Here is a 27,230-nt window from a genome sequence, read left to right as displayed (position 1 = left end):
AAATGGATGCATTTTATAAAACAGGCGTTTTACCCTTTTGATTTTGCCCAGACGCTTTGTCCTTCAGGAATTGAAAAAACATTTGCAACAATCCCAAATATGCTTGCATATGGTCTGATGGACACTTACTTGAAACAGGGAACACTATTCTACATTAAGAAATCAAGTAATTGAATCAACTTACCGGATGACAACCTCATTTGTATTACTTAGTTCTACCACCAGCACAGATGGAGATGCCTCGTTAGGAATGACTAACTGGGGTGGGTCCAGGACTGGTTCGTTTTTTTCAGACTCTAATTCACATTCCATGGAATGTTCTTTTCTAACTAGCGACCCTGAATCTTCACTTTGCGTCTGGACATTGCTGTTTGTTTTTGTCTTCATATAAATAATTGCCTTCCTGGGGTTGAGACATACATAGTCCACAGTGCATGTGTCAGACAACAAATCAAGGTTCTGCAGGACAATATCTGGAAACTTTTCTTTGTAGGTCTCCTCAAAGATTTTCGGAAGAGCATCTACCCACAAGCCGCTGCTGTAGTTTTGAAGCAGTCCAATTATTTTCTCCTTCAGATTACTGTTTGTTGAGTCATTACTAGCAGGAATACTTTGTTTGGTCAATGGCTCTGGCTGGGAAGATGGAGTGGGGATCCTCTCCTGTATATGGTTACTTTCAACTACAGATGGCTTCTTTTCAATGGTTTGCAAATTTCCTGCAGGATAAAGAAGAGCATCTGAAGCATCCCGACTGGGCACCTTTTCAAACTACAACAAACAAAACAATACATTAGAAAGAATCCACATATATCCTTCCAAACAAATTCCACAATACAAACATTCCTCAGTTAAGAGAGGATAATGACATCCAGGTATTAGAAAGTTACGCTTGCCAACAGTTTATCACTCAGTGACAGATATTTTCCAGGGACTGAGCAGGATTACCACAAAACAGCCCAATTTGTATAGCCAACCAGAATAAGCACTGTTACCTACTTGTAACAATACATGTTCAGGGTGGGCAGTGCATTCAAATTATTATGCTACGAATGGTACCAGTAATCAGGGATGATAATTTTTTTTTCCAAGTTGTGCACCCTCTGTAATAGCTAAATGACTATCAACATATTTTGCCTAAGAGAGTGTTCTAGAATCCAGATTTAGAGCTTTAGCATCTCTATCACTAAAGAATCAGAGGTGTCACTTTCAATTTCCTAGACAGCTCAATTTACAGTTCTCACAGTAGATAATGACATTTAACATACCAGAACATCTTCAGCGTAAACACATTTTAGGGAGGACACGATTGAGGACAAGCATTTACAATGCAACGGTCTCGCCTTTGAAAAAGTTAGATCTATTGGCATTGTAAATGATAGTATTTTTATTTATGTGTTGGTTTTGAAAACAGATAAATAAATGGCATCGTCATTTACAATGCCAATAGCTTAATCACTCGCAAATGCCACACACAAACACACAGAGCCCCACACACACAGAGCCCCCCCACACACACACACAGAGCCCCCCCCCACACACACAGAGCCCCCCCACACACACAGAGCCCCCCCACACACACACAGAGCCCCCCCACACACACACAGAGCCCAACACACACACAGAGCCCCCCCACACACACAGAGCCCCGACACACACACAGAGCCCCGACACACACACAGAGCCCCGACACACACACAGAGCCCCGACACACACACAGAGCCCCGACACACACACAGAGCCCCGACACACACACAGAGCCCCGACACACACACAGAGCCCCGACACACACACAGAGCCCCCCACACACACAGAACCCTCCCCACACAGAACCCTCCCCACACACACAGAACCCTCCCCACACAGAACCCTCTACACACACACAGCGCCCCCCACACACACAGCGCCCCCCACACACACACACAGCGCCCCCCCCACACACACCCCCCACACACACACAGCGCCCCCCACACACACACACACAGCGCCCCCCCCACACACACACACAGCGCCCCCCACACACACACACACAGCACCCCCACACACACACAGCACCCCCACACACACACACACACAGCACCCCCCACACACACACAGCGCCCCACACACACACAGCGCCCCCCCCACACACACAGCGCCCCCCACACACACACAGCGCCCCCACACACAGCGCCCCCCACACACACAGCGCCCCCCCACACACACAGCGCCCCCGCACACACACACAGCGCCCCCGCACACACAGAGCCCCCCACACACAGTGCCCCCACACACACAGCACCCCTCACACACAGAGCCCCCCCCACACACACAGAGCCCCCCACACACACAGAGCCCCCCCCACACACAGTGCCCCCCACACACACAGTGCCCCCAAACACAGTGCCCACCACACACACAGTGCCCACCACACACACAGCGCCCCCCTCACACAGAGCCCCACACACACACAGCGCCCCCCCACACACACAGCGCTCCCCCACACACACACAGCCCCCACCCACACACACAGCGCCCCCCACACACACACAGCGCCCCCCACACACACACACAGCGCCCCCACACACACACAGCGCCCCCCCACACACACACACAGCGCCCCCCACACACACACACACAGCGCCCCCCACACACACACACACACAGCGCCCCACACACACACAGCGCCCCACACACACACAGCGCCCCACACACACACAGCGCCCCACACACACACACACACAGCGCCCGACACACACACACAGCGCCCCCCACACACACACAGAGCCACACACACACAGAGCCACACACACACAGAGCCACACACAGAGCCACACACACACAGAGCCACACACACACAGAGCCACACACACACAGAGCCACACACACACACACAGAGCCACACACACAGAGCCACACACACAGAGCCACACACACACAGAGCCACACACACAGAGCCACACACACAGAGCCACACACACACAGAGCCACACACACACACACAGAGCCACACACACACACACAGAGCCACACACACACTCACACACACAGCGCCCCCCACACACACACAGAGCCACACACACACAGAGCCACACACACAGAGCCACACACACACACACAGAGCCACACACACAGAGCCACACACAGAGCCACACACACACAGAGCCACACACACACAGAGCCACACACACACAGAGCCACACTCACACAGAGCCACACACACAGAGCCACACACACAGAGCCACACACACACAGAGCCACACACACACACACACAGAGCCACACACACACTCACACACACAGCGCCCCCCCACACACACAGCCACACACACACACACAGCCACACACAGTCACACACACACAGTCACCCACACACAGTCACACACACAGAGTCACACACACACAGAGTCACACACACACACACACACAGAGTCACACACACACACACACACACACAGTCCCACAGGGAACAGAGGCCAGAAAAAACAATCACAATGAGGGAACAGAGGCCAGGAAAAACGATCACAACGAGGGAACAGGAGGCAGAAAAACAAGCACGAGGGAAGAACAATTGTTACTTACCTGTAAACAGGTGGTTCGCCAGTATTGGTGTCTTTCGTAGATTCACATGCTTGAATATTCCCCGTCGTCGGAGTGGGAGTCCCACGGTAAATAAAATAGCAATAATATACTAAATATATATATAAATATATATATATATATTCACTGAAAAAACCATAGGTTATAGACCATATATAGTTAGGAATTAGCATTTACAAAACCTTGAAAATTCACTGAAAAAACCATAGGTTATAGACCATATATAGTTAGGAATTAGCATTTAAAAAACCTTATTTTACTCACACAAAACCATTGAAATTCCATATATAGTTAGTTGCACTAACTATATATCGCGCACCCGCAATCCACTGCTGATCATGTCACATATTACATCATTCATGACATGGTCAGTGACATCACTGATGACATCACTGATGACATCTCAAATGACATCACTAATGACATCACTGATGACAACATCCAGTGACTGTATGTTTCTGTAAAGTTAAAATATGTCTTACATATTGAAGAATGAGTGGATGTATAAGTGTCTGGATGAAGGATTTAGTAGGTGCGTGACTGACTGTATGAGTGAGTGATTAAATGCGTCTCACTGAATGCATGGGTTAGTGACTAAACTGTCTTAATTTGTGCATCATTATGTCTGTTGTTCTGTAAACTGCTGCATGTGTTGATCATTAGCTATACGAGAGGCTATATGTGTTATTAATTGGTTGCCCAAGTATTTCTATGGGAGATTGAGTTTGTGTGGGGGTGGCTGGAAGGTGTGTGACTATGCATAGATGTGTGAGCAGTTTATTCACTAGGTGTATGAGTTCAAGAGTGCATGTGGAAACAGCTACATGGGCAGTTGACTGTGTGCATGAGTGTATTGATGAGTGAATGGATATCTCAATGCTACATGTCATAGTAAGTACATATGTAAAACACAGTACATGTGAGAGTTGGCATATATAAATAACTGTGCATGAGAGCCACTGAATGAGTGAGTGGTTGTATCGATCATTGTGAACTTGTATCAGGGATTGTATAAGAGTAAATATGTGTTAGTATATGTTTCAATAAGTAAGGTGTGTTTAACTGTATAGTTGAAGAAATGGAGGTGAGATTGTTTCTTTGCATGACTGACTGGGTGTGTGAGTAACTCCATGGATGAGTGGCAGTGTGTGAGTGTCTGTATACACTGAGTGTATCTAAGGTTATATTAGAGTCTGAAGAGGTTTATCGTATTAGCACAAGAATGATGTCATTTGAGATGTCATCAGTGATGTCATCAGTGATGTCATTTGAGATGTCATCAGTGATGTCACTGACCATGTCATGAATGATGTAATATGTGACATGATCAGCAGTGGATTGCGGGTGCGCGATATATAGTTAGTGCAACTAACTATATATGGAATTTCAATGGTTTTGTGTGAGTAAAATAAGGTTTTTTAAATGCTAATTCCTAACTATATATGGTCTATAACCTATGGTTTTTTCAGTGAATTTTCAAGGTTTTGTAAATGCTAATTCCTAACTATATATGGTCTATAACCTATGGTTTTTTCAGTGAATTTCAATGGTTTTTTAATAGCAAATATCATAAGCTGTCGAATGTCAAGTACGTGGTAAGTGAAAACATTTTCGTGTTTATGCACACTGATCTGCTTTGAATGGTGCCCCCCCCCCTCATTTCTATTAGGAGTACTCTCTCTTTGCAGATAGTGAAAGGTAGTTAACGCAGGCCTTTGCCCCCGTTGTAATCCGTCGTGCCTGCTTCTCTCTCCATTTGATTGATTGTTATCCAAGTATTTACTGTTTTAGAATTAGTTCTCTTTGGTTCATTCTCTATTTACAAACAAACACAGAGTCGCAATACTCTGTTTAGTCTTTGCAGATAACGAAAAATCGTGTAAAAAAAAAAAGAAAAGGAATCGAGCAAAATCAGTAGGCCACTAATGGGATCTCTTTTTGACCTCGCTAAAATAGAAACATTAGGAACAACCCCTCATGACAAATACAAAACTAGTGAGATGAACTGAACTCCACACAATGATGGCTGCAAAACAGCTCGGCTCCGCCACCCACCCCGCCCAAAATAACGATAAAGAACAGCTGCCATGATTGGTTGCGGAATGACCACGACGGAGCTACGAAATGGTGCTGCTCTCATGCTAACCCCAGCTTCAGTCTGAAACATCCAGAAACACTGTAGACTACCAATTCGATCAGTTCCGGTAGCGCCCCAATGTAACCCGGTAGAGAAGAACTAGCCCTCCCCTCTTTGACTGATGGTTCTTGTTGCCTGTCCCTTCTGTTGTCATTTAACAGAACTATTTAGCCTGCTGAAAGGGGTTGTGTTCCGACCGCTGGTTGGTGGAGACATTTTGACTATATTCTGTACCTGCGTTGTCGCGTAATGCGTCATATGACGCGCCGCGTTAGCGCATCCGGAAGTCATCCGGGGCGCGCAGCGCGTAACGTAAGCATAACAAGTCATGTGACTTGTTAATAAAACTTTTCATTGGTTCATTTTACTTTTCTTATTGTAATGATGAAAGGCTTGGTCATATGACCTAAAAATTACGCTTTTCATTACTTCCGAACATTATTTTTTCTTAAATATATGTTATAATGTTCCAGGCTAATGTACTTTCCCGGAAATTTTACAACTGTCCTGCAAGTAAAATATATTCTTTTTTCGAGAAAAAGAGCGTTTCTTCGTCCCATGACGGAGCCGTTGAGCAAAAGAGGGTCGACCTGCTGTCTTAGTCGCCGATACGCCTGAATATGAGATTCTTATCGATCACTTTATGTTGCAGGAATAGAAAACACAACAGCCCTTGACCATTTATCTTTACTGCGTTCCTTCGTATTACACCTTTTACCCTTCATGTAATTGGTCTGCTTTATTTCACTTGCCTTTTAATGATTCTAAAACAGTCACTATTATTAAAAACTTTACCAATGTATATACTACTACCATGTTTTCTTTTAAAAACCTTTATTGTGAAAATTTCATTATACAAATACGAGCCTATAACCACGTGGGCCTGCCACAGAGCAAACTGTAATCGTATATGATGAATAGACATTTACACTGTAGAGGAACGTAACGGGCGGGCCATTAGGTTGCAAGAACTAAGGTGTCTAACAGTTACGGAATCGGTGGACGTACATTTTATAATTAAAATACGACAGGGCCAGTTACAATAAAATTATCTAGATATACATTTGCGGACAAGTACCATGGGTGACGTTAATTCGAACTTTCAACAGTACAGTAATCAATAACACATCAGAACTTAATATCAATAGGGATGTCGAAATATTCAATCAATTCTCGTCCCCGCCCGCCATGTGCTTCAAAACTGCATACGTATCTCGTGATTTCAAGGTTCTGCAACCAGTACACAACAAGGAGTTACGAGTCCCATTTATTCCGGCGCCATTTTGGGCGAGGACGGGCAGGTCCAGGATATAGTCAAAATGTCTCTACCAACCATCGACTATGATGATGTTCATATGCTGTATTTATTAGAGTAACACTCATCTGTCCACATGAAATTAATTTGCCACAATCTAAACATGTCATTTTAATCTTTCCAAAGTTCTTCTAAATATTTGGGACCGTTTCCCTTGCCTCTGAAGCTCTCAGTGCCACTTCTTTGATGAATGTACTAGCAGGTCAGGGGTTCTCCTCCAAATCTCTCTTTTATGCAGCACTATAATTAATTGGTGCCACCTCTCCATATGACGATGCATGGTATAGTTACCACAACTATATTTTTTTTCGGTTCCTCTGGAGAGTTCATCGTGGCAGATGAAGCGTGTAACGTACCGGGCATTTACCTTTTTTTGCATGTACAGGAAAGGAAAAAAAAATCGAGCGTCCGAGTTCTAAGGTGTCCCAGGGCCTTTTTAGTGGACCAGGCCCAAATCCAAAGAACAGGCCGCCATTTTGAGAGTCCTCTTGCAGCCGCCTGTCGCTGTAGCATCAAGAGCAGCTGAAACTCAGCTGAATGGCAACTGAAACGGTAAAGGGGCGCCCCACTACAGCAGACGAGCCTCCACCTAGGAAGGCCCATTCACGCCGGCTCCCCCCCCCTTCGGGCACCCCACGCCGTTATTCGGAGCAGTATTGTAGGATGGCCACACCAGTGCGGCAACTTGCTAGACATCACCTCGGTGGTAACCGAATCTCAGCGCCTTGTGGTGTCTTCTATTCAAAAAACATTGTTATGCTGCCTTCGACCTATTCGCCGCAAGTGCGCACACAACTCAACTGCATAGCTTGCTAGACACCACCTCGGTGCCATCCGGATCTTGGAATGTCAGCACCTTTTGGTGTCTTCTCTTCAGAAAATATTGTTGCGCTGCCTTTGGCCCCATTCGCACATCAGTCCGCTACTGACGCCATCTCACAGGCTAATGGGGCGCCCCACGCCGACTTTCAGCATTGTAGAATGACCACACCAGTACAGCAACTTGCTAGACATCACCTCGGTGCCATCCGGATCTCGGCGCCCCACTGCAGATGAAGTTCCTCTCAACTATGAAACCACCACGGTGACATCCGGATCTTGGCGCGTTGTGCTGCCTTCGGCCTATTCGCACATCGGTCCGCTACTGACGCCATCTCACAGGCTAATGGGGCGACCCACGCCGAGTTTCAGCATTGTAGGATGACCACACCAGTACAGCAACTTGCTAGACATCACCTCGGTGCCATCCGAATCTTGGCATCTCAACGCCTAGTGGTATCTTCCATACAAAAAATATTGTTACGCTGCCTTTGGCCCCATTCGCACATCAGTCCGCAACTTAGACATCACCTCGGTGCCATCCGGATCTTGGCATCTCAGCGCCTTGTGGTGTCAGTCAGAAAATATTGTTGCGCTGCCTTTGGCCCCATTCGCACATCGGTCCGCTACTGACGCCATCTCACAGGCCAACGGGGCGCCCCACGCCGACTTTCAACATTGTAGGATGGCCACAGAAGTGCGACAACTTACTAGACACCACCTCGGTGCCATCCGGATCTTGGCGCGTTGTGCTGCCTTCGGCCTATTCGCACATCGGTCCGCTACTGACGCAAACTCACAGGCCAACGGGGCGCCCCACGCCGACTTTCAGCATTGTAGGATGGCCACACCAGTGCACCTTACTAGACACCACCTCGGTGCCATCCGGATCTTGGCGCGTTGTGCTGCCTTCGGCCTATTTGCACATCGGTCCGCTACTGACGCCATCTCACAGGCCAACGGGGCGCCCCACGCCGACTTTCAGCATTGTTGGATGGCCACACCAGTGCGGCAACTTACTAGACACCACCTCGGTGCCATCCGGATCTTGGCGCGTTGTGCTGCCTTCGGCCTATTCGCACATCGGTCCGCTACTGACGCAAACTCACAGGCCAACGGGGCGCCCCACGCCGACTTTCAGCATTGTAGGATGGCCACACCAGTGCTGCAACTTGCTGGACACCACCTCGGTGCCATCCGGATCTTGGCGCGTTGTATTGCCTTCGGCCTATTCGCACATCGGTCCGCTACTGACGCCGCCTCACGTGCCAACGTATTTTCTCCGCATTTTATACCCTATGCCGCATAACAGGTCATGTGACTTGTTTATAAAACTTTTCATTGGTTCATTTTACTTTTGGTTTCCTAATGATGGAAGGCTTGATCATATGACCTAAAAACAACACTTTTCATTGGATGAAAACTTTTTTTTTTTCCCAAACGATGAAAGCCCCACCTTGTTTCTGGATGTTTCAGACTAAACTGGCGTCAGCATGAGAGCACCACCATCTCGTAGCTCCGTCGTGGTCATTCCGCGAGCAATCATGGCAGCCGCTCCCCACCAGAAGCCTGCAGGAGTCGGGGCCCCCAAAACTTTTGATGAATTCTCAAGGCGGAGGGGACGCTTTCGAGAATGGGGTCCAAGACCTAGCAGACAAGCGTCCGATTTCCAAGGTGTCCCAGGGCCATTTCAGTGGACCAGGCCCAAAAAGGAAAGAGCCTGCCGCCATTTTGAGAGTCCTGTGACAGCCGCCTATCGCTGCACCGCAAGAGTGGGGGCAACTCAGCTGAATTGCGGCTTTTGACACAGTGGACCAAAAACGGACGGAATGGCAACTGAAACGGTAAAGGGGCGCCCCACTACAACAGATGACACTCCACCTGGAGAGGCCCGTTCACGCCGCCTCCCCCGGGGCGCCCCACGTCGTTATTCGGAGCAGCATTGTAGGATACCAAAACCAGTGCGGCAACTTACTGGACATCACCTTGGTGCTATCGTTGTGCTGCCTTGGAACTATTCGCACAACAGTTTGCTACTGATGACCCACCCCCCGCGACGCCCCACGCCGTTATTTGCTGGGTGGCAACTTACTAGACATCACTTTCGTGTCATCTAGATTTCGGCGCGTTCTGCTGCCTTGGAACTATTCGCACAACAGTTTGCTACTGATGACCCACCCCCCGCGACGCCCCACGCCGGAAATCTGGACGTTGTGCTGCGTTGGGACTATTCGCACAGCCGACCGCTACTTCGTTGTTTTTCCCTAAAAATGTTTATATGTTATTACTATTTTTGTTTTCTTGTATATATTTATAAATTATTAAAGTTTTATAATCTTACTACTTTGTCGGAGTGCTATATATTTTTAATGTGACACATAATTGTAAAAACTTTGATGTACAAACAGTCATCCCTGGAATCTTCCGCTTCACGCTCGGTCCCCTCCCCAATCACAATACAGGATGGTTTTCAGATAATAGCAACGCTTCTGCTGTGACGGATCTCATCGAGTGTGGGCCTTGATCTACTATAACTCCTTTGAAGAGGGGTGATTCTTTACAGCTGTGGCCATAAACTACATCTGCAGGGCTAGCTGATAGCCTAGGACCGGCCTGGACAATCGGACACAGAGGAAAAGGAGTGTCAGAGGGTGCGGTAGTGAATAGGGCGAAAGGGAGGTGTCGGGCGGGCACAGGGTGTGATTCTCAGGGAAGAGCAGCGCAGATGGGGGGAGGTTTATTACCCATGCATAAGACAGAGAGCGGGGGTGACCACTGCCTGGGTGAGATGCTTGCGAGGGTGGGGAGCCATGCTAAGGATCGACAGCGTGCACAGAGTGGGTCTGGTCAAGGCATCTAAAATGGCTGCCGTGCACGACAAAAGTGTGGCATTTGAAAAAAGGCAAGATGGCGCAGACAATGTTTTTCAACACTTCCTGATTTCCTTCGAATCGAACGTTAACAGACGTTGGGGCATATTACCAAAGTTAAGCGATATTTATCCCTAACGATGCATTGCAAAGATTTTTTTACCGTCAGAAATTATCGCAGATAAACCTTGCTATTATCAAGGTTTATCGCAAATACGATAAAAAACGACCGCAATGCATTAATATCGCTGAAAACTCAGCGATATTCATGCATTACCGAGCTAATGCTCTTAGCCATGTTATCCACCTCCCATTGGATAACATGGCTAAGAACTGCTCAGGGCAGCTGTTACTTTTTGGAGATATTCGCGCTTATCTCTAATATTTCCAAAAGTTGATAATAGGAGATAGCGATGTTAGCGACTGTTTCCAGTCGCTAACATCTTGGCATGCCCACTTTGCATGTCATTAGTGATAAATATCACTCACATGCAAAGTGGGGCCCAAGATGGTCGCTATCTCCTACTAGCCGTCGCTAACTGGTGTTAGCAACAGCTAGGTAATACAGATATAATTTTATCTCCGCGAAGCGGAGCGCTGTTACAGATATATATCTTGTTTTTGAACGTTAATTTCTCAAAATGCACTGAAGCACATATATTGAGACCTAGCAAAGGCACATCGGGCTACCAGTCCCTAATATTTTACCAAGTTTCGTGCAAATCCATTCAGCCGTTCGATTATTATTATTATTTTATTTTTTTGCCCCGCGGGGCCCTTTTAAAACCTCCACATCAAACCTAGGGGGTCAGCGAGGATCTACTATGCCCCCTTATGGTCATTTGCCCCTTCGCTTTGGCCTCCTCTTGTCTCTCGATCCTACCGAGAGACAAGATGGCGGCCGCTACGTACTGTTTGGAATGTTTACAGACACCGGAGAGCCAATCAGCTTCGCTTCGCAAAGCTCCGTAACGCGAAAAGTACGCGAAGCGGTGCGCTGTTACAGATATATATCTTTTTTTGAACGTTAATTTCTCAAAATCCACTGAAGCACATATATTGAGACCTAGCAAAGGCACATCGGGCTACCAGTCCCTACAATTTTGCCAAGTTTCGTGCAAATCCATTCAGCCGTTCGATTATTATTATTATTTTTTTTTTTTGCCCCGCGGGGCCCTTTTAAAACCTCCACATCAAACCCAGGGGGTCAGCGAGGATCTACTATTCCCCCTTATGGTCATTTGCCCCTTCGCTTTGGCCTCCTCTTGTCTCTCGATCCTACCGAGAGACAAGATGGCGGCCGCTACGGACTGTTTGGAATGTTGACAGACGCCGGAGAACCAATCAGCTTCGCTTCACAAAGCTCCGTTGCGCGAAAAGTACGCGTCCTGGAGCGCTGCCCGGTCCGCTGTTACAGATATATATCTTTTTTTAAACGTTAATTTCTCAAAATCCACTGTAGCACATATATTGAGACCTACAAAAGGCACATCGGGCTACCAGTCCCTACAATTTTGCCAAGTTTCGTGCAAATCCATTCAGCCGTTCGGGCTAAAAGTGAGGCCAACCGCCCTATGGAAAACTCAATGTTAAAAACACGTTTTGGGACCCCCCTTTTTTCTCGACCCCCCCTGGACGAACCCCCCCCCAATTTTCAGGGGCTGCTCAGAAACAAAATGTGCCATTTTCCTGAAAATTTCAGCCAATTCCGTCCACAAACGCCAAAGTTATTAGACATAGAATTTTCAAAAAACCCATAGAGAAAAAATCCTAACTATATATACCTACTGGCGACCGCCAGTAGGTAATATATATATATATATATATATATATATATATATATATATATATATATATATATATAAAATCAGAAGAAAAAACCTGAAATATGTATTAGAAAAGGCATAAACTGCCTACCCAAAATTCTACATAGGAATGCATGGGGAAGGAAAAGACCATATGCAGCCTATCCTTGTCATTATGTTGGTCCAAACTGCAGCCAATCAGGCAACAGCAGCTCTCTAGAACCTTCTCCTCAGAGCTCAGCACCTCAGATTTTCGTAGCACAAGAGTGACCAAAGAGTCTATGAGGAGAAGAGAGCCTCTGAGGGGAGGAGGGAGGGTCGCATGTGAATCTATGAAAGACACCAATACTGGAGAACCACCTGTTTACAGGTAAGTAACAATTGTTCTTCTCCAGTATTGGGGTGTCTTTCATAGATTCACATGCTTGAATATAGAATAGATAGCAGTCAGTACCAAGGAAAAGTTTCCATAGTCACAATGCATAACAAAAGACTGAAAAGTTATGTGTATGGAGCACATATATATATATATATATATATATATATATATATATATATATATATATACACACACATCAAACAGTCAATAAGCATTTGGAAACTAATAGGAGGAGGGTAGAACAGAGGCTCACCTTATTGAAAAAGATTACGAAGCACAGCTTGTCCTACTGAGGTATCCCCTTCATTCATGGCACCCAGACAGTAGTGTTTCGTGAATGTGTGCCTGCTGGACCACGTGGCTGCTCTGCAAATCTGATGCAGCAGGACACCAGCAAAAAGTGCAGTAGAGGACACCATGGATCTGGTGGAATGGGCCCTTACTGAAGACTGCAAAGGTTTGCCTGCTTTTTGATGGCAAAAAGCAATAGCCGAAGACACCCAGCGTGCTATTGTAGGTTTGGTGACTGGACGTCCCTTGTGAAAGCGGCCATAGGCTACGAAGAGTTGGTCAGATTTTCGGAACTGGCCCGTTCTGCTGATGTAGAACTTCAAGCACTGCTTAATGTCTAAGGAATGCAAGCGTTGTTCCGCAGGAGACTGCGGGTTAGCAAAGAAAGTCTTCAGAATAACAGGTTCATTGATATGGAAATCTGAAGGTACTTTAGGAAGAAAAGTAGGGTTAGTGCGTAGAAGCACACAATCCGGCTGAAACTGAAGAAATGGTGGTTTGATCGTGAATGCATGAATGTCACTCACTCGACGCGAAGACGTCAATGCAAGAAGAAGAGCAACCTTCCATGTGATGTACTTGAGGTCAGTTCTATGTATTGGTTTAAATGGTGCATTCATTAATTGTGCAAAAACAATGTTGAGGCGTCACGCAGGAGGAGGGCGCCGAATTGGTGGAAATTTACGAAATAGTACCTTGAAAAATTGGCGTATTATCCTAGAGGAACAGAGAGAGGTGGAGCCATCGTGGCGGAAACGTGAAATTGCCGCCAGAAAAACTCTTAAAGTAGCATGAGACAATCCTGACTGAGTTAATTGAAAGAAGAAAGGGAAGAGCTGAGCGGGCGTTGCACGCAAGAGATGCACACCGGCAGCAGCACACCAATGGCAGAAACGTTTTCATTTCAACTTGTAAGTCTTTATAGTTGAAGGAGCTCTGGACTGAGCAAGGATGTCTCGACATTCTTGAGGAATGGTTAGATGTGCAAATTCACAGTGTTCAGGTTCCAGGCTGATAAGCTCAGAGAATAGGGGTCCGGATGGTAGATGAGACCCGTCCATGGAAAGAAGATCCATCCGAGGATGAAGAAGGATGGGCTCGCATTGGGACAGAAGGAGCAACTCCGAGAACCATGCCAGTCGTGGCCACCTGGGAGCAATGAGAAGGATGTGGCAGGGTTCTCTCCGTATCTTCCAAAGCACTCGCGGCACCAGAGGGATTGGAGGAAAGGCGTAAGCAAACAGATTCGACCAGTTCATCAAAAGGGCATTGCCCTGTGACCCTTTGTGGGAATGCCAACTTGCGTAAGCTGGGCATTTGCGGTTCTCTGGCGTTGCAAAGAGATCCAGCGCCGGGCGACCCCAGCGTCGAAAGATCATGTTGAGTGTTGGTTGATGTAGTTCCCACTCGTGGGTTGATGATCGGGATCTGCTTAGGGAATCCGCCAGGAGGTTGGTCAATCCCGGGAGATGAACTGCGGTGATCGTGATTTGGTGATTGAGTGACCAGTCCCAAATTGCCTGTGCCAGGCGAGACAGCACCGGAGATTTCGTTCAGCCCTGCTTGTTTATGTAGTGCATGCAGGTTGTGTTGTCTGTTTGTATGAGGACAGACTCTCCTTGCAGCACGGGTTGAAACAACTTCAGCGCTAGGAAAATAGCCATGAGCTCCAATTTGTTGATGTGCCAGGCTTTCTGATGTAGAGTCCATTTTCCTTTTATAGACAGGTCTTGGAGGTGCGCCCCCCATCCCTCCAGAGACGCGTCCGTGGTGAGTGTAAGATCTGAGGTGTTTGATAGGAACGACATCCCTGCTGCAAGATGCAATGGCTGTGTCCACCATTTGAGCGCTGCTCTCATGCGAGTCGTGACACAATCAGATAGTTGAAGGATCCTGTGACCTGACGCCACTGTCCATCCAATTCCTCTTGAATAGGACCTGCAATGTGGGATGAGCGCGATGCACGAAGAAGCCATCCCTAGAAAGGACTTCAACAGTCTAACTGAAATGTACTGTTTTGACAGTAGAAGAAACACTAGACGAAGAATCCTCTGTTGACATTCCAGGGATACGAACGCCTTTGCCAGCGTGGTGTCTAGTGTGGCCCTTAGGAAATCCTTGCAAGTTGCAGGGTGCAATTGGGACTTTTCCAGGTTGAGTGACAGACCCAAGGAACGAAACACCCTCTGACAAATGGAGGTATGGTGCAGCAGTTGTGAGCGGGACTGCGACTTCAGGAGGCAATCGTCGAGATATGGGAATATCTGGACACCTTGGAGGCGAAGAAAGGCCATGACCGGAGAAAATATCTTGGTGAAGACTCGAGGGGCGGAACGGAGGCCAAATGGCAGGACTCTGAACTGGAAATGCTGTTGCCCCACTTTGAATCGTAGGAACTTCCGATGACCCGGGAGTATTGGGACATGGAAGTAGGCGTCTCGGAGGTCGATAGTCGCCATGAAATCTCCGACAGAGCAAACACAAGATTTCTGTAAGCGTTAGCATGTGGAAGGATTGATTCTTGAGATATTGATTGAGCGCTCTCAAGTCCAATATGGGTCTCCATTTCCCGTTCTTCTTGACGATTAGGAAAAAACGGGAATAAAACCCCTTCCCTCTCTGAGACTTTGGCACCACTTCTACTGCACCCTTCTGAATCAGAAGGCGAACCTGATGGAAAAGTTCCTTGAGGTGCGGAGGAGGCGGCCCGGAAGGTGGTGTCGGAGGAGGTATTTAGACGAATTCCAATGCATGGCCTTTTTCTACAATGTCGAGCACCCAACGGTCCGTGGTGATGGAGGACCATTGAGAACCAAACAGAGATACGACCTCCAATTTGTAGAGTTAAAGGCAAGTCATTGACGTTTGTTGGAAGATCCCATGTAAGTGGACTTTCCTCTATAGGTCTTGGCCGGCTGCTGACGAGAAGACTGTTGGCGGTTTCCGGAGAAACGCTGGTTGCCTTGGTTATAGGAGCGATATTTGATTGCTTCCTCCTCGAAAATTGAAATTAGTGCCTCGTCCTCGAGCACCCCGAAAGGGCTGTTTCTTAAATTGAAGAGTACCCAAGGCACGTGCAGTGTCCGTGTCCTTCTTTAAAGATTGCAACGCTTCGTCAATGTGTGCTCCGAAGAGTGATTCGCCATCATATGGCATATCAAGAATTTTTGCTTTAACTTCCTGACGGAAAGAGGTCGAGCGCAACCAACCTTGCCGACGTAAGACGGCCGCTCCAGCGAGTTGTCGAAATCCAGTGCAGACCACATCCACTGCACAATCAATCAATTCTTCGGATGTTCTTTCACCTTCCTGAAGAAGCTGTAACGCTTCCGCCTTGGAAGAATCCGGAAGTAACGCCACATAGGCGGACATATCTGCCCAAACTTGACGGTCATATCGACCCAAAATGGCCATAGCATTAGCCACTCGCACAGTAGTTGAAGACATTGAGAAAAATTTGCGCCCTATAGCATCAAGGCGCAGGCCCTCACGGTCCGGAGGAGCTGTGATAGTAGATGCAGGATTCCGCGATCCCCTCTGAGCTGCCTGTGTAACAGAATCAGGCTTCGGCTGGCCAGTAAGGCATGCCGGAGATCCCACCGGCGCCTTATATTTCTTCTCTAACCTTGGCAATTGTGCCGGTAAAGAGTTTGGAGTCTTCATGAGTTTCACCCCTTCAGCCCAGATGAAATCTATAATTGGGACAGTATGAATCTGTTTAAATGGTTGGTTTTAAGTCATAAAGGAAACAATCTTCCTCTCTTTGGATTCGTGGCAACTTGAAACGCTGAGCCGCTCTATCCATCAATTGATGGAAGCTTGCAATATCCACCGGAGGAGAATCCCCTGGCGTCACTTGAGATGGGGATGGTGTCTGTGCCCGATAGTCATCCCACTCCGCCATCTGATCATCACCATCCACATCTGTAACTTCTCCATCCTCTCGATCTGGAGGGTTCTCGTCGTCATCAGGATACAAAATTGCGTGAACCTGAATTGATGTGTGTCTCTGAATGGTAGCAGGCGGTGAAGGTTCTGAAGGAGCGGTTGACGGCTCCGTAATCGGGGTCAAAACAGATGGGACAGTAGACACTTGTGGTGATGGCGGGAAACGCCGATTATAGTCATCCAACATATTTTGGAGGTTTGAAATCATTGACAATGGCAACATCGCAGCTGGCATTTGAGTCTGAACTTCATCATGTTGGCCATACTGTTCCTCCTCATCATTACTGAAGTCCTGACACTTTATAATTAAATCTGACGGACTTTGAGCCTCAGTAAAAGCTTCATGCACATGCCCTTCAGACTCGCAAAGGAGAGGGTGGAATAGCCATTCCCCCTTCATGAAAAGTTGCGACCTGGTCCGATTTGCTGGAAGACAGCGGCAACAAAGGTAGTGAGGCAAATGAAGACTCATCTTGACTACATCTTGCAACCTTGTCGTCGACGGCAATCCTTCCGTCGACGGAGCTTTTGGAGGCATAGACGGTGCAATGGTCTTTGCGGTCTTCTTCGTCGAAACCATCATTGAAATCGTCGATGAGGACATCGTCGACGGGGACGTCGCCGACAGCAGTGGAGCCGTCGACGGAACCTTCATTGACGTAGACGTCGACGGAGCCTTCTGTTTTATCTTTTTCGTCGACGGGACAGTCGTCGACGGGACGGTCGTCGACGGGGCAGTCGTCGACGGGGCAGTCGTCGACGGAACACTCGTCGTCGAAGGCGTCGACAAAATCAACATCTTCAAACCTTTCGACGACGATCGGACTGTCAACGACGGAGGTTTCTTCGTCATCGACGAAATTGGGATGATTGACGATACAGTCTTAGAACTGAGAATTACCTTCATCGACGACAATGACGTCGACGAAGGGGCTGTAGACGATCAAGAAGCAAGCGTCGTCGTGACCGTCGTCGTCGACTTTGAACCAGAGACAGCAAATCTCGTCGACGGAACTGTAGACGACACAGTCGTCGACGGAAAATCAGTTTTCTTCACAGAAAAACTTGAGGAAGATGCAGCAGGAGCCTGAGAGCCAGGTCTCGTGGGCCCAGAAGTGGTAGGAAGTGGTGAGGACACCGCAGGGGCCAAGGAGAGAGACATCCTCTTCTTTTTCAAAAGTGGAGAAGGCATCTCCTGCACACTACCACGCTTGGAAGCTGCTTTAGAATGGCCGGAAATAAGACTTTCAGCATCAGAAAGTACATTATATTTATCCTTCAGTCTATGAACCCAGAGGAGTAAACGGCCTTCTCTGTCTTTTAAAGTCTTTGTGGAGAATGTTCTACAGAACTTACAGCTCCCCACCTCATGGTCCGGGTAAAGACAGTAAATACATTTACTGTGTGGGTCCTCAGAAAAAAGTCTTAGCTTTCCACAGGATGAACAGGCGCTGAAAAGAGACTTCTTACTTGTAGACATGTTGTAGGAACAGGAAAAAACCTGAAGAGAAGTGAAAACTGAGCAGAGCTCAGGGAGACTCCCTTACACACGACGTGCGGTAGAAAATCTGAGGTGCTGAGCTCTGAGGAGAAGGTTCTAGAGGGCTGCTGTCACCTGATTGGCTGCAGTTTGGACCAACATAATGACAAGGATAGGCTGCATATGGTCTTTTCCTTCCTCATGCATTCCTTTGTAGAATTTTGGGTAGGCAGTTTATGCCTTTTCTAATACATATTTCAGGTTTTTCCTTCTGATTATATATATATGTATATATGTTTATATATATATTTAGTATATTATTGCTAATTTTATTTACCGTGGGACTCCCACTCCGACGACGGGGAATATTCAAGCATGTGAATCTATGAAAGACAATTGCGGTGTGGGTCACGCACTCCTCTTTGTGACTAGGTTGAATAGCTTGTGGTGTGCATCAAAGATATCACCCCCTGACTGGAAGGTGTTGTAATCAATATATGGTCAGTGGCACTTAGGGTAAGTGCCAACTCCTTGAGCACAACCTCTTTGAAACGGGATTCATTTCTGTATCAAATGTATGTGATTTCAAAATAAAGGTTTGAACCAAAGTTGTATCAAATTTCACTCATGTTTAATTCACATGGTTTTTGAATCATTCATTGATTGCATGGTCTCATTCCAATGCTTCATATTTCAAATCCACTTCAATATGTACATAACATCATCATTTCCCAATGCATTTCGGACCCAGCGGTCCTTCATCAGGGGAATCCTGAAAAACAATAATTCAATCTAAGTGTGGTCCACCGAGGTCAAATCAAAACATGTATGTGCAGGTACATCCATTGGTGAGTTAACCAGAAAATAGTGAAACGTGAGAAAAAATGCAAAACGTGAACAAAAGCTATGTGGTCATCAAATGCGTGTGTTCACGTTAATATGTGAATTACTTAACGACTTCGCAGTTAATCCGACAAGTTTAACGAGCCCAGTGCCAATCAAAAAATACTCCAACAAATCACCGTTGTACCACATTACAGCCCTGTGCGTAACGTTACCAAAGATTCATGCCCAAGAACTACTACCATCATGCAAACCTCGTGGGTATTGAAACTTACGGAAAGAGTGGAGCAAGAACTCGCGTCTCACTCGTGTGCCCTTCGCCGGTAAATGCATATGGCGTGTTGCGTGAATGCGGAAGTGTATCAGGTGAAACCAGCAACATAAAAAGCGGACTACCCAAGTGGTCGCCATCTTGTAGAGGTGTCGAGTATTAAAATAAACGTGACACAGCTTAAGTGAATAAAACATATCGTTTGTCGGTGTTGTGAAGAGCCAATCCTGCAACGCATAGTGGCAAATATATACATAATGTGAACGTGCCTGCATCAAACAAAAGAAACATGTGTAAATACATTATTAAAGATGATAAAATCAGAATATCAGAGAATGTCATTATTCACGAGATGCTCTACAGATAGCACGTAAATTCCATCCGGTCATTAAGACCGGACGGTTTCATAGATTGAAGAAATTTTATCCAGTGATTTTCACGCTGTAATAAAAGATCATTATTGTCTCTGCCGTCCCGTTTATTAACCACTTCCACAGCAGCGAACCTGAGTTGACTGATGTTATGTCTGCTGTCTTTAAAGTGCATAGCGAGGTTAGATTTTAAATTCACAGTTCTTATGTTGCTTTTATGTTCATTTATTCTCAATTTCAGTTTTCGAGAGGTCTTTCCAGTATATACCAGTCCGCAGGGACATTTGATGATATATATCACGTTCTCAGTGTCGCATGTTGCATTAAGCCTCAATTTTATGTCGGTACCCTTCCGGGGATGCTTAATCATAGGGCCTTTGATCATATTGTTGCAGTTTAAGCAAGGTTGATTGCCTTTGTACGTAGTATCAGGGGGATGTTTGGGATTTTTAATGATTTCCTTGAGATTATTGCCTCGTTTGTATACGAATAGTGGTTGTTCACAAAAGATACCATTGAAATCCTGTTCTCTGCTGATGATTGGCCAATGTTTCAGTATTGAAGTCTTGTATGCCCTTGATGCCTCTGAATATTTGGATACGACCACAGGTCTTTTAGTATTGCTCTTTTGTTTGGTTGCTAATGCGTCCTGTCGTGTTAAGCTGTCACATCGTTCTTTGGCTTTGGTTAAGATGGTTTTGGGATATCCTCTTTTCTCAAAGCGTTCTAGCATATTCTCTGCTTGTGTTTCATATTCAAAATTGTCGGATACAATCCGTTTCACACGGAGAAGTTGTGAGAAAGGAAGATGATTTTTCAATGGTCTCTGGTGATAGGAACTGTAATGAAGGATGTTGTTCTTATCTGTTCTTTTTCTGTACAAATTAGTTTCCAGATGATCGCCGACTCTTGTTAATCTGACATCCAAGAATGTGATGGTTTGCTGATCAATTTCGTAGGTAAATTGAATACGATCATTGATGTTGTTGAGGTTTGTTAGTGCCGTTGTCAAAGACTCATGGTCTCCTCGCCATAAAACAAAGATATCGTCTATATACCTCAGGAACATTTTGGCATGCATAATCCATGGAGTCTGGTTCAAGATGTGGTTATTTTCAAAGTATTGCATGAATGCATTGGCATATACAGGCGCAGCACAATTGCCCATAGATGTCCCGGACAACTGTGCATAAAGTTGATCATCCCAAGAAAAATAGCTTTGATACAGGGTGAAGTGCATCAGTTGCATGATGAAGATTTGAAAATCATTAGTAAGGTCAGAGTGTAGTAAGATGCTTTCTACTGCTTCCATTCCCAAGTCATGAGGGATGCTGGTATAGAGTGATTTAACATCTACAGAACAGAGCCAGATGCTTTCGTCTTCCTCAAATTTAATTTCATTAACCTTTTGTAAAAAATCTGTGGTGTCTCTTACGTACGTACCAGACTGTTGGATCCACGGTTGCAAATGTCTGTCAATGAATTTGCCAGTGTTTTCATGTATGCTGCCACGGGTTGAAACAATTGGTCTGAAAGGAGGTAGAGTAAGACTTTTGTGAACTTTCGGAAGCATATACATGCTTGGAATGCGTGGATTGCTGGTCGTCAGAAATTTTTTTGTTTTTTGGTTAATGGTTCCATTTTCCTCAGCCATTGATAGTATATTCATCAATACGTCGTTGTATTGGTTGGTAGGGTTGCAATGTATGAGACTGTAGGTGTTGGTGTCTGAAAGATGTTCTTGAACTCGTTCCCTGTAGAATGTTGTGTCCATGAGGACTAAAGCGCCCCCCTTGTCAGCAGTTTGGTAAGTAATCCCTTCTTTCCTTGCCAAATTGTTTAATGTCGAATATTCCTTATTTGTCAAATTCAAATGTTTCTTCTTTCTGGTGTAATTGATGCCACTGATGTCACTTTTAACTAAGTTCTCAAAGATGTCAAAGGATTTGTGGCTGACAGGTGCCATGAATGTGCTTCTCGCTCTTAATCCTTTAAGTTGATCACTTTGATCACTGTCTTGTGGGGGCAGGACATTCTCAAAAAAGTGTCTCAAACGAAAATTGCGCATAAATTTGAATAGACTAACTTCCAATTCCAATTCGTTGGTGTGGGTTGTAGGGATAAATGAGGTGCCTTTTTGTAGTACCATAGTTTCTTGTTCAGATAAGGTGTATGAGGAAATGTTTATCACTAGGTTGTCTTCTTCTTTAGTTTCTCTACCCTCTTGTTCACTGTTGTACTCCTCATGTCCCTTTCTGTCTCTTTTTCTTTTTCCTTTTGCCTGGCTCCTCCTGGGTGGTCTCTTTCTCCTGGTCCTTCCTCTAAAAAAGGAACCGCAGAGAGGGTAGAAGATTCTGCACTGGTTGAAAGACACCCCAATACTGGAGAACAGGGGGCAGGAAAGCAAGCACAACGAGGGAACAGTGGGCAGGAAAGCAAGCACAACGAGGGAACAGGGGGCAGAAAAGCAAGCACAACAAGGGAACAGGGGGCAGGAAAGCAAGCACAACGAGGGAAAGGCGCTTTAAATACCTAGGCACATGGGGGGCCACGCGGGGCTTGTAAGTAGCTTTGCCCCCAATGAAGCGCCTGGACTCCTAAAACAACAGAGGCCCGTTCACTAGCACTTCTAGAAACAAATGCCAACGTTAGAGCGGCCTGCTCCCTTTGCGGGCCGCTCAGGCACTGTGCCCTCACTAGCACCCACAAACTGATTGCGGGGGGGAATAGCTGGCAGCACAACGGGGCTGGGGAGCCTCTCCCTTCACCCCCGGGCCCCTCTCCACCTTGTCAGGCGGTCTCCCAGGCAGGACCTCCTATGCAGCAAGGCATGGAGCGATGTCTCCGCTTCCCCACTTCTTTGGACTCGGCCGGCCCCCTCCCGCTGCTGGGAGGCCGCGAGGCTTGGCTTCCTCCTGTTGGTTCCGTGCAGTGAGGATTCCCCCGCAGACAGGCTCAGCACATGGGGCTCCTTCTGGCCACACGGGAGCCCCACCACGGATCTGCCCGACCTCTGCAGCAGCCGCGCTGCGATTGGGCAGCCCCTCCAACTTCCTGATGAGGGGCTTGTCTTCCTGTGACACTGGGCCACGATTGGCCTCTGAGGGTAATCCCGCCCCTAGTCAGGCAACTGACGCCTGACTTCCGCGTTGCGTTGTTCCAGCAGGGCTCAGGCTCAAAAAGTGCTCAAAGTGCGGGGTGGGCACCCGTTGGGCAGCAAGCACCCTCAGGGGCAGAAATGCGGGGTGCGACAACAGAGCACGGGGTGGGCACCCGCTGCAATCCAAGCCACAGTCACCACGGCGGCCACAACGCGTGTTGCACTCCCAAACAGGCGACGGCCAGCTAAACAGCGTAGCGCTTTCGGATAAGCCCCGTCCTTTTTAGACGGGGTCGTGTTTTTTGTTGAGTGACGGGTGATGTCACAGAGAGGAAACAGCAAAAAACACACCCCTCAATCCGAAACGGGAGGGGTTTAAAGGGACAGACAGAGCGCCTCTCCAATAGCTGGCCGCCGTTTAGGAAGCCAGCCAATGGAGAAGAGCTCGCTCGTTTACCTCCCTACTCTAAGACATAATTTCTCGCCCAGCGAGACTGCGCAAGCGCAGCCTACGCAGGCAGAGATCTAAAAAGAACTTGAAAGACTCCCAGCATGTAATGAAGATGAACTTGAGTCACAGAATTATTAGTCAATTTTAACTTTTTTGCAACAGTCTGCCAGTCTAGTCTCCTGTCAAAAAGGATATGTGCTGGACGGTCCACATAAGGGGCCATCTTTTCACTCAACATACAATGCAGCCTTCTTTTCTTATATTTCCACAATGTGAAATTTCAGAAATAGAACTCCTGCAGGTTCAGTCATTTCACTTTGATATCCACAGTCTGTTGTATTGACCGATTTGCTGTGTTGATCTCCTGGTATTTGCCATGTGCCAAATACTGGCTTCTCAAGAGGCTGCCTTTTTATTCAGTCATAGAAAATTATCCAATACACAATGTTCAACTACTAAACTTGGCTTCAACTACCAGAAATGGTCTGCATCAGATGCTGTAGTGTACATGTTGGCCAGTATAGACTACCAAAGTACTGTGACATTGCAAATAAACATCAAAAGTAAGTTAATCCTTTTTTTAATTGGCTGGGCTTCACCCATTACCTTAGCAACTAAAGGAAAAAAGATTGATTGATGCAGGTGTTACCGATACGTTACTGAGATAATGTTAGCAATAAATCATTCTATCTTGTCTAGGCTCCATTTGAGGCAAACCTATCACTTACACACTGCCCATCTTACTCTTGTCAGGCTCTTTTGTACTGGCCTTGCAACTAACCATAAATGATATGTTGTTCACATAAGCCTACAGACTTCTTTCACAAGGTGTGGTCTTGTCCTGTCATAACCAGTTATTAGGAAGTGTGGTGGCAGAATTATCAACAGGACTGGCCGGACGCTGGAACTCTCCCCTTTGCTGATCCTCTTGGGAGCGGATGATCATGTTGGGGGCTCTAAGTAGAGGTTTGGTGGTAAGGAATCTGCAGTTAGATCATGTCTCTACCAGATAAGGTGTTACTGAAGGTAAGTAACTTGTCCGTTATGAACTATGTAAGATTTCTATGAATTTCTAACAAATCGCTGTATAGTGTACGCATTAATATATTTGTCAACAACTTGAACCTCTGGATGCCCGACTGGTGGACAGAAGAATTGGGATCTCCACCAGAACCAACCAAGAAAGTGAAGAATGTGAGGGTTATAATAGATTACAGACTCACTTTCAGGGACCAGATAAGTGTTGTTGTCTCTGCAAGTTTCTTCCTTCTTAGAATCTTAAAGAAAATAAAGTATTTTCTTTTGGAAGCTAGCCTTAGGACTGCGGTTACCACCCTCATTATGTCACGCTTAAAGACTATTGTAATAGTCTCTACTTGAACATCCAAAAGAAACACATAAATAGATTCCAGATTGCGCAAAATGCTGCAGTTAGACTGTTGACGGGGACACCTAGGTTTGTCTCAGTTAAGAAAGAACTAAACATCTGCATTGGCTTTTAGTCAAACGGCAGGCACAATTTAAGGCCCTTTGTACAGTTTATAAGGCCCTAAATGGAGGGTGCCCTGATTACCTAAAACAACGGCTACAATGGTACGTTCCCAGAAGGACCCTTCGGTCTATGGGAGCCAAACAAGTGTGAGTTCCCCCAGTTAAAAAAAGCTAGCTGGTGCGGTGGGAGCTTTATCACATGTGCCGCAAAGGCCTGGAACGATTTACCATTCCACCTCAGAAATGCAACTGAACTTCTTGTTTTTAGGAAAGGGCGAATAAAATGGTTGCTCACTGTATAGTCACTCAAGCCATTGCAAATAATTAGGCAGTGCTCCGCACCAGGACGCCCCAGGGTTACCGTTGCGCTTTAGAAGTTAAAATAACATAACATGGATACTTACCAACGAAAGCCATTTCACTTACTTATAATAAGCTGGCATATAGTTGAACCCCTCCAAAGTATACGGGAAAAATGGGAAAGGGCTGGCATTTTTGATAAAGATTGGGTAGCGGCGATTGCCTCCCCACAGAAAGTGGCTATCTCAGACAGATTATGACTGGTCACGCTCAAAATACTACACCGGGTCTACATGACCGGGCCAGGTCTACTGAGAATGGGGAGGGTGGAGGAAGGTAACGGCAGGAGAGGCTGCGGGGATGAAGGAACATTCCTACATATACTCTGGGAAAGTCCACATATCCATAGATACTGGAAGAAAATATACCACATACTCAGTGAGGTGCTCGTGCTTGATATTTTCTTGGAGGCCAAACGATGTCTCCTGAATGTGTGGGAGCCAACAGACCTTAACAACAAACGCATTACATGGGTTACACTGGGATTAATGGTGGCAAAGCGAAATATAGTTCAGAAGTAGGGTGCTGCACAGACATCGACAGTGTCAGCTTTGAAGAGGGACATGACTACTGTATGTTCCGAGAGAAGACCGTGTATGTAGCTAGGAGATGCCCTAAATAGTGGTCTCACATTTGGAATGACTGGAATGCTCACTTTGCCACTGGATTCAAGCTAGCCTGGCCAGAAACCGGTCCCAGGATGCTTGTTTTTTGTCCAGGGAAGACATGGCTTGGCAGTTCGGGCTGGACTGTTCCCATGAGGAGGCACATGGTCAGATTGATTTGCATATGGCCATGTCTGAACTGGTGGGGTGGAGTGAGCTAAAGATTGATGATGGATTAAACCCAGATCAGTTGACTGGGGGTGAGTGTTTGATTTGCTCCAATGCTCCATCCATCATCCCCCTTTGCTGTGTTTGCTCTAAGTTGGCAGGGTATGCCCAGACGTGGGTCCCTTGCTCACTGTGCCACTGGATTCAAGCTAGCCTGGCTGATGACTGCGGATTAGCCAGAAACAAGTCCCAGGATGCTTGTTTCGGGTCCAGGGAACACATGGCTTGGCAGTTTGGGCTGGACTGTTCCCATGAGGCACAAGTTCAGACTGATTTGCATATGGCCATGTCTGAACTGGGGGTGGTGGAGTGAGCTAAATAATAATGATGGATTAAACCCAGATCAGTTGACTGGGGGTGAGTGTTTGATTTGCTCCAACGCTCCGCCCATCATCCCCTTTGGTATCGCTTGGAATGTGTATCAAGCATATATCTGTATCCCCCCCTGTAGTGATAGGGATATTTGCACTTACTGGTGTGGTTTGGACAGTTGCCCACCGCCATCTCAGTATATTTTGCTATTATTTTGCATATGTGTGATGCTTCCTTTATTTTCGACTTTACCTCACCTATTGGCAGAGCTTACCTATTTGCTTTGGCATGACCTTATACCTTCTTTCTATGGTCTTTGCTCTTTTTCGGGCCTAGAAGCCTATGCACGAGAGACGCCATGTTCTTTTCTGACACGATCGTTCTGAACCGCTTGTAGGTTAAAGACCATGTTTTAATTTCAATGTGTTATTAGCTAGCTATGAACCAGGGAGGACCGGTTCTTATCGAAAGAATGTGCTCACTTCACCCCGAGGTCCTAACAAAGGCTTAGCTACCTTGAGGAGTGGCCTTGGTACCAGGTGGCACAGGAATTCAGTGGGAACCATAGGAGGAGTTTG

The 27,230-nt window shown here is 46.5% G+C and overlaps 1 protein-coding gene across 2 annotated transcripts in view; it reads right to left on the bottom strand.

The window, feature by feature from the left end:
• Positions 1-27,230, bottom strand: part of TDRD7 (tudor domain containing 7) — a 1,293,444-nt gene that overhangs the window by 793,914 nt on the left and 472,300 nt on the right. For both annotated transcript variants that reach the window (XM_078676318.1, XM_078676319.1), the window contains exon 7: positions 185-768. In XM_078676318.1, coding sequence (XP_078532444.1) covers positions 185-768 — 584 coding nt within the window. The remainder of the gene's footprint in view (positions 1-184; positions 769-27,230) is intronic.

This window comes from Lissotriton helveticus, chromosome 2_1 (genome assembly GCF_964261635.1).
Source record: "Lissotriton helveticus chromosome 2_1, aLisHel1.1, whole genome shotgun sequence".
Lineage (NCBI taxonomy): Eukaryota > Metazoa > Chordata > Amphibia > Caudata > Salamandridae > Lissotriton > Lissotriton helveticus.
The sequence above is the reverse complement of the archived record's forward strand: the minus strand, read 5'-3'. Positions and strand labels throughout refer to the sequence as shown.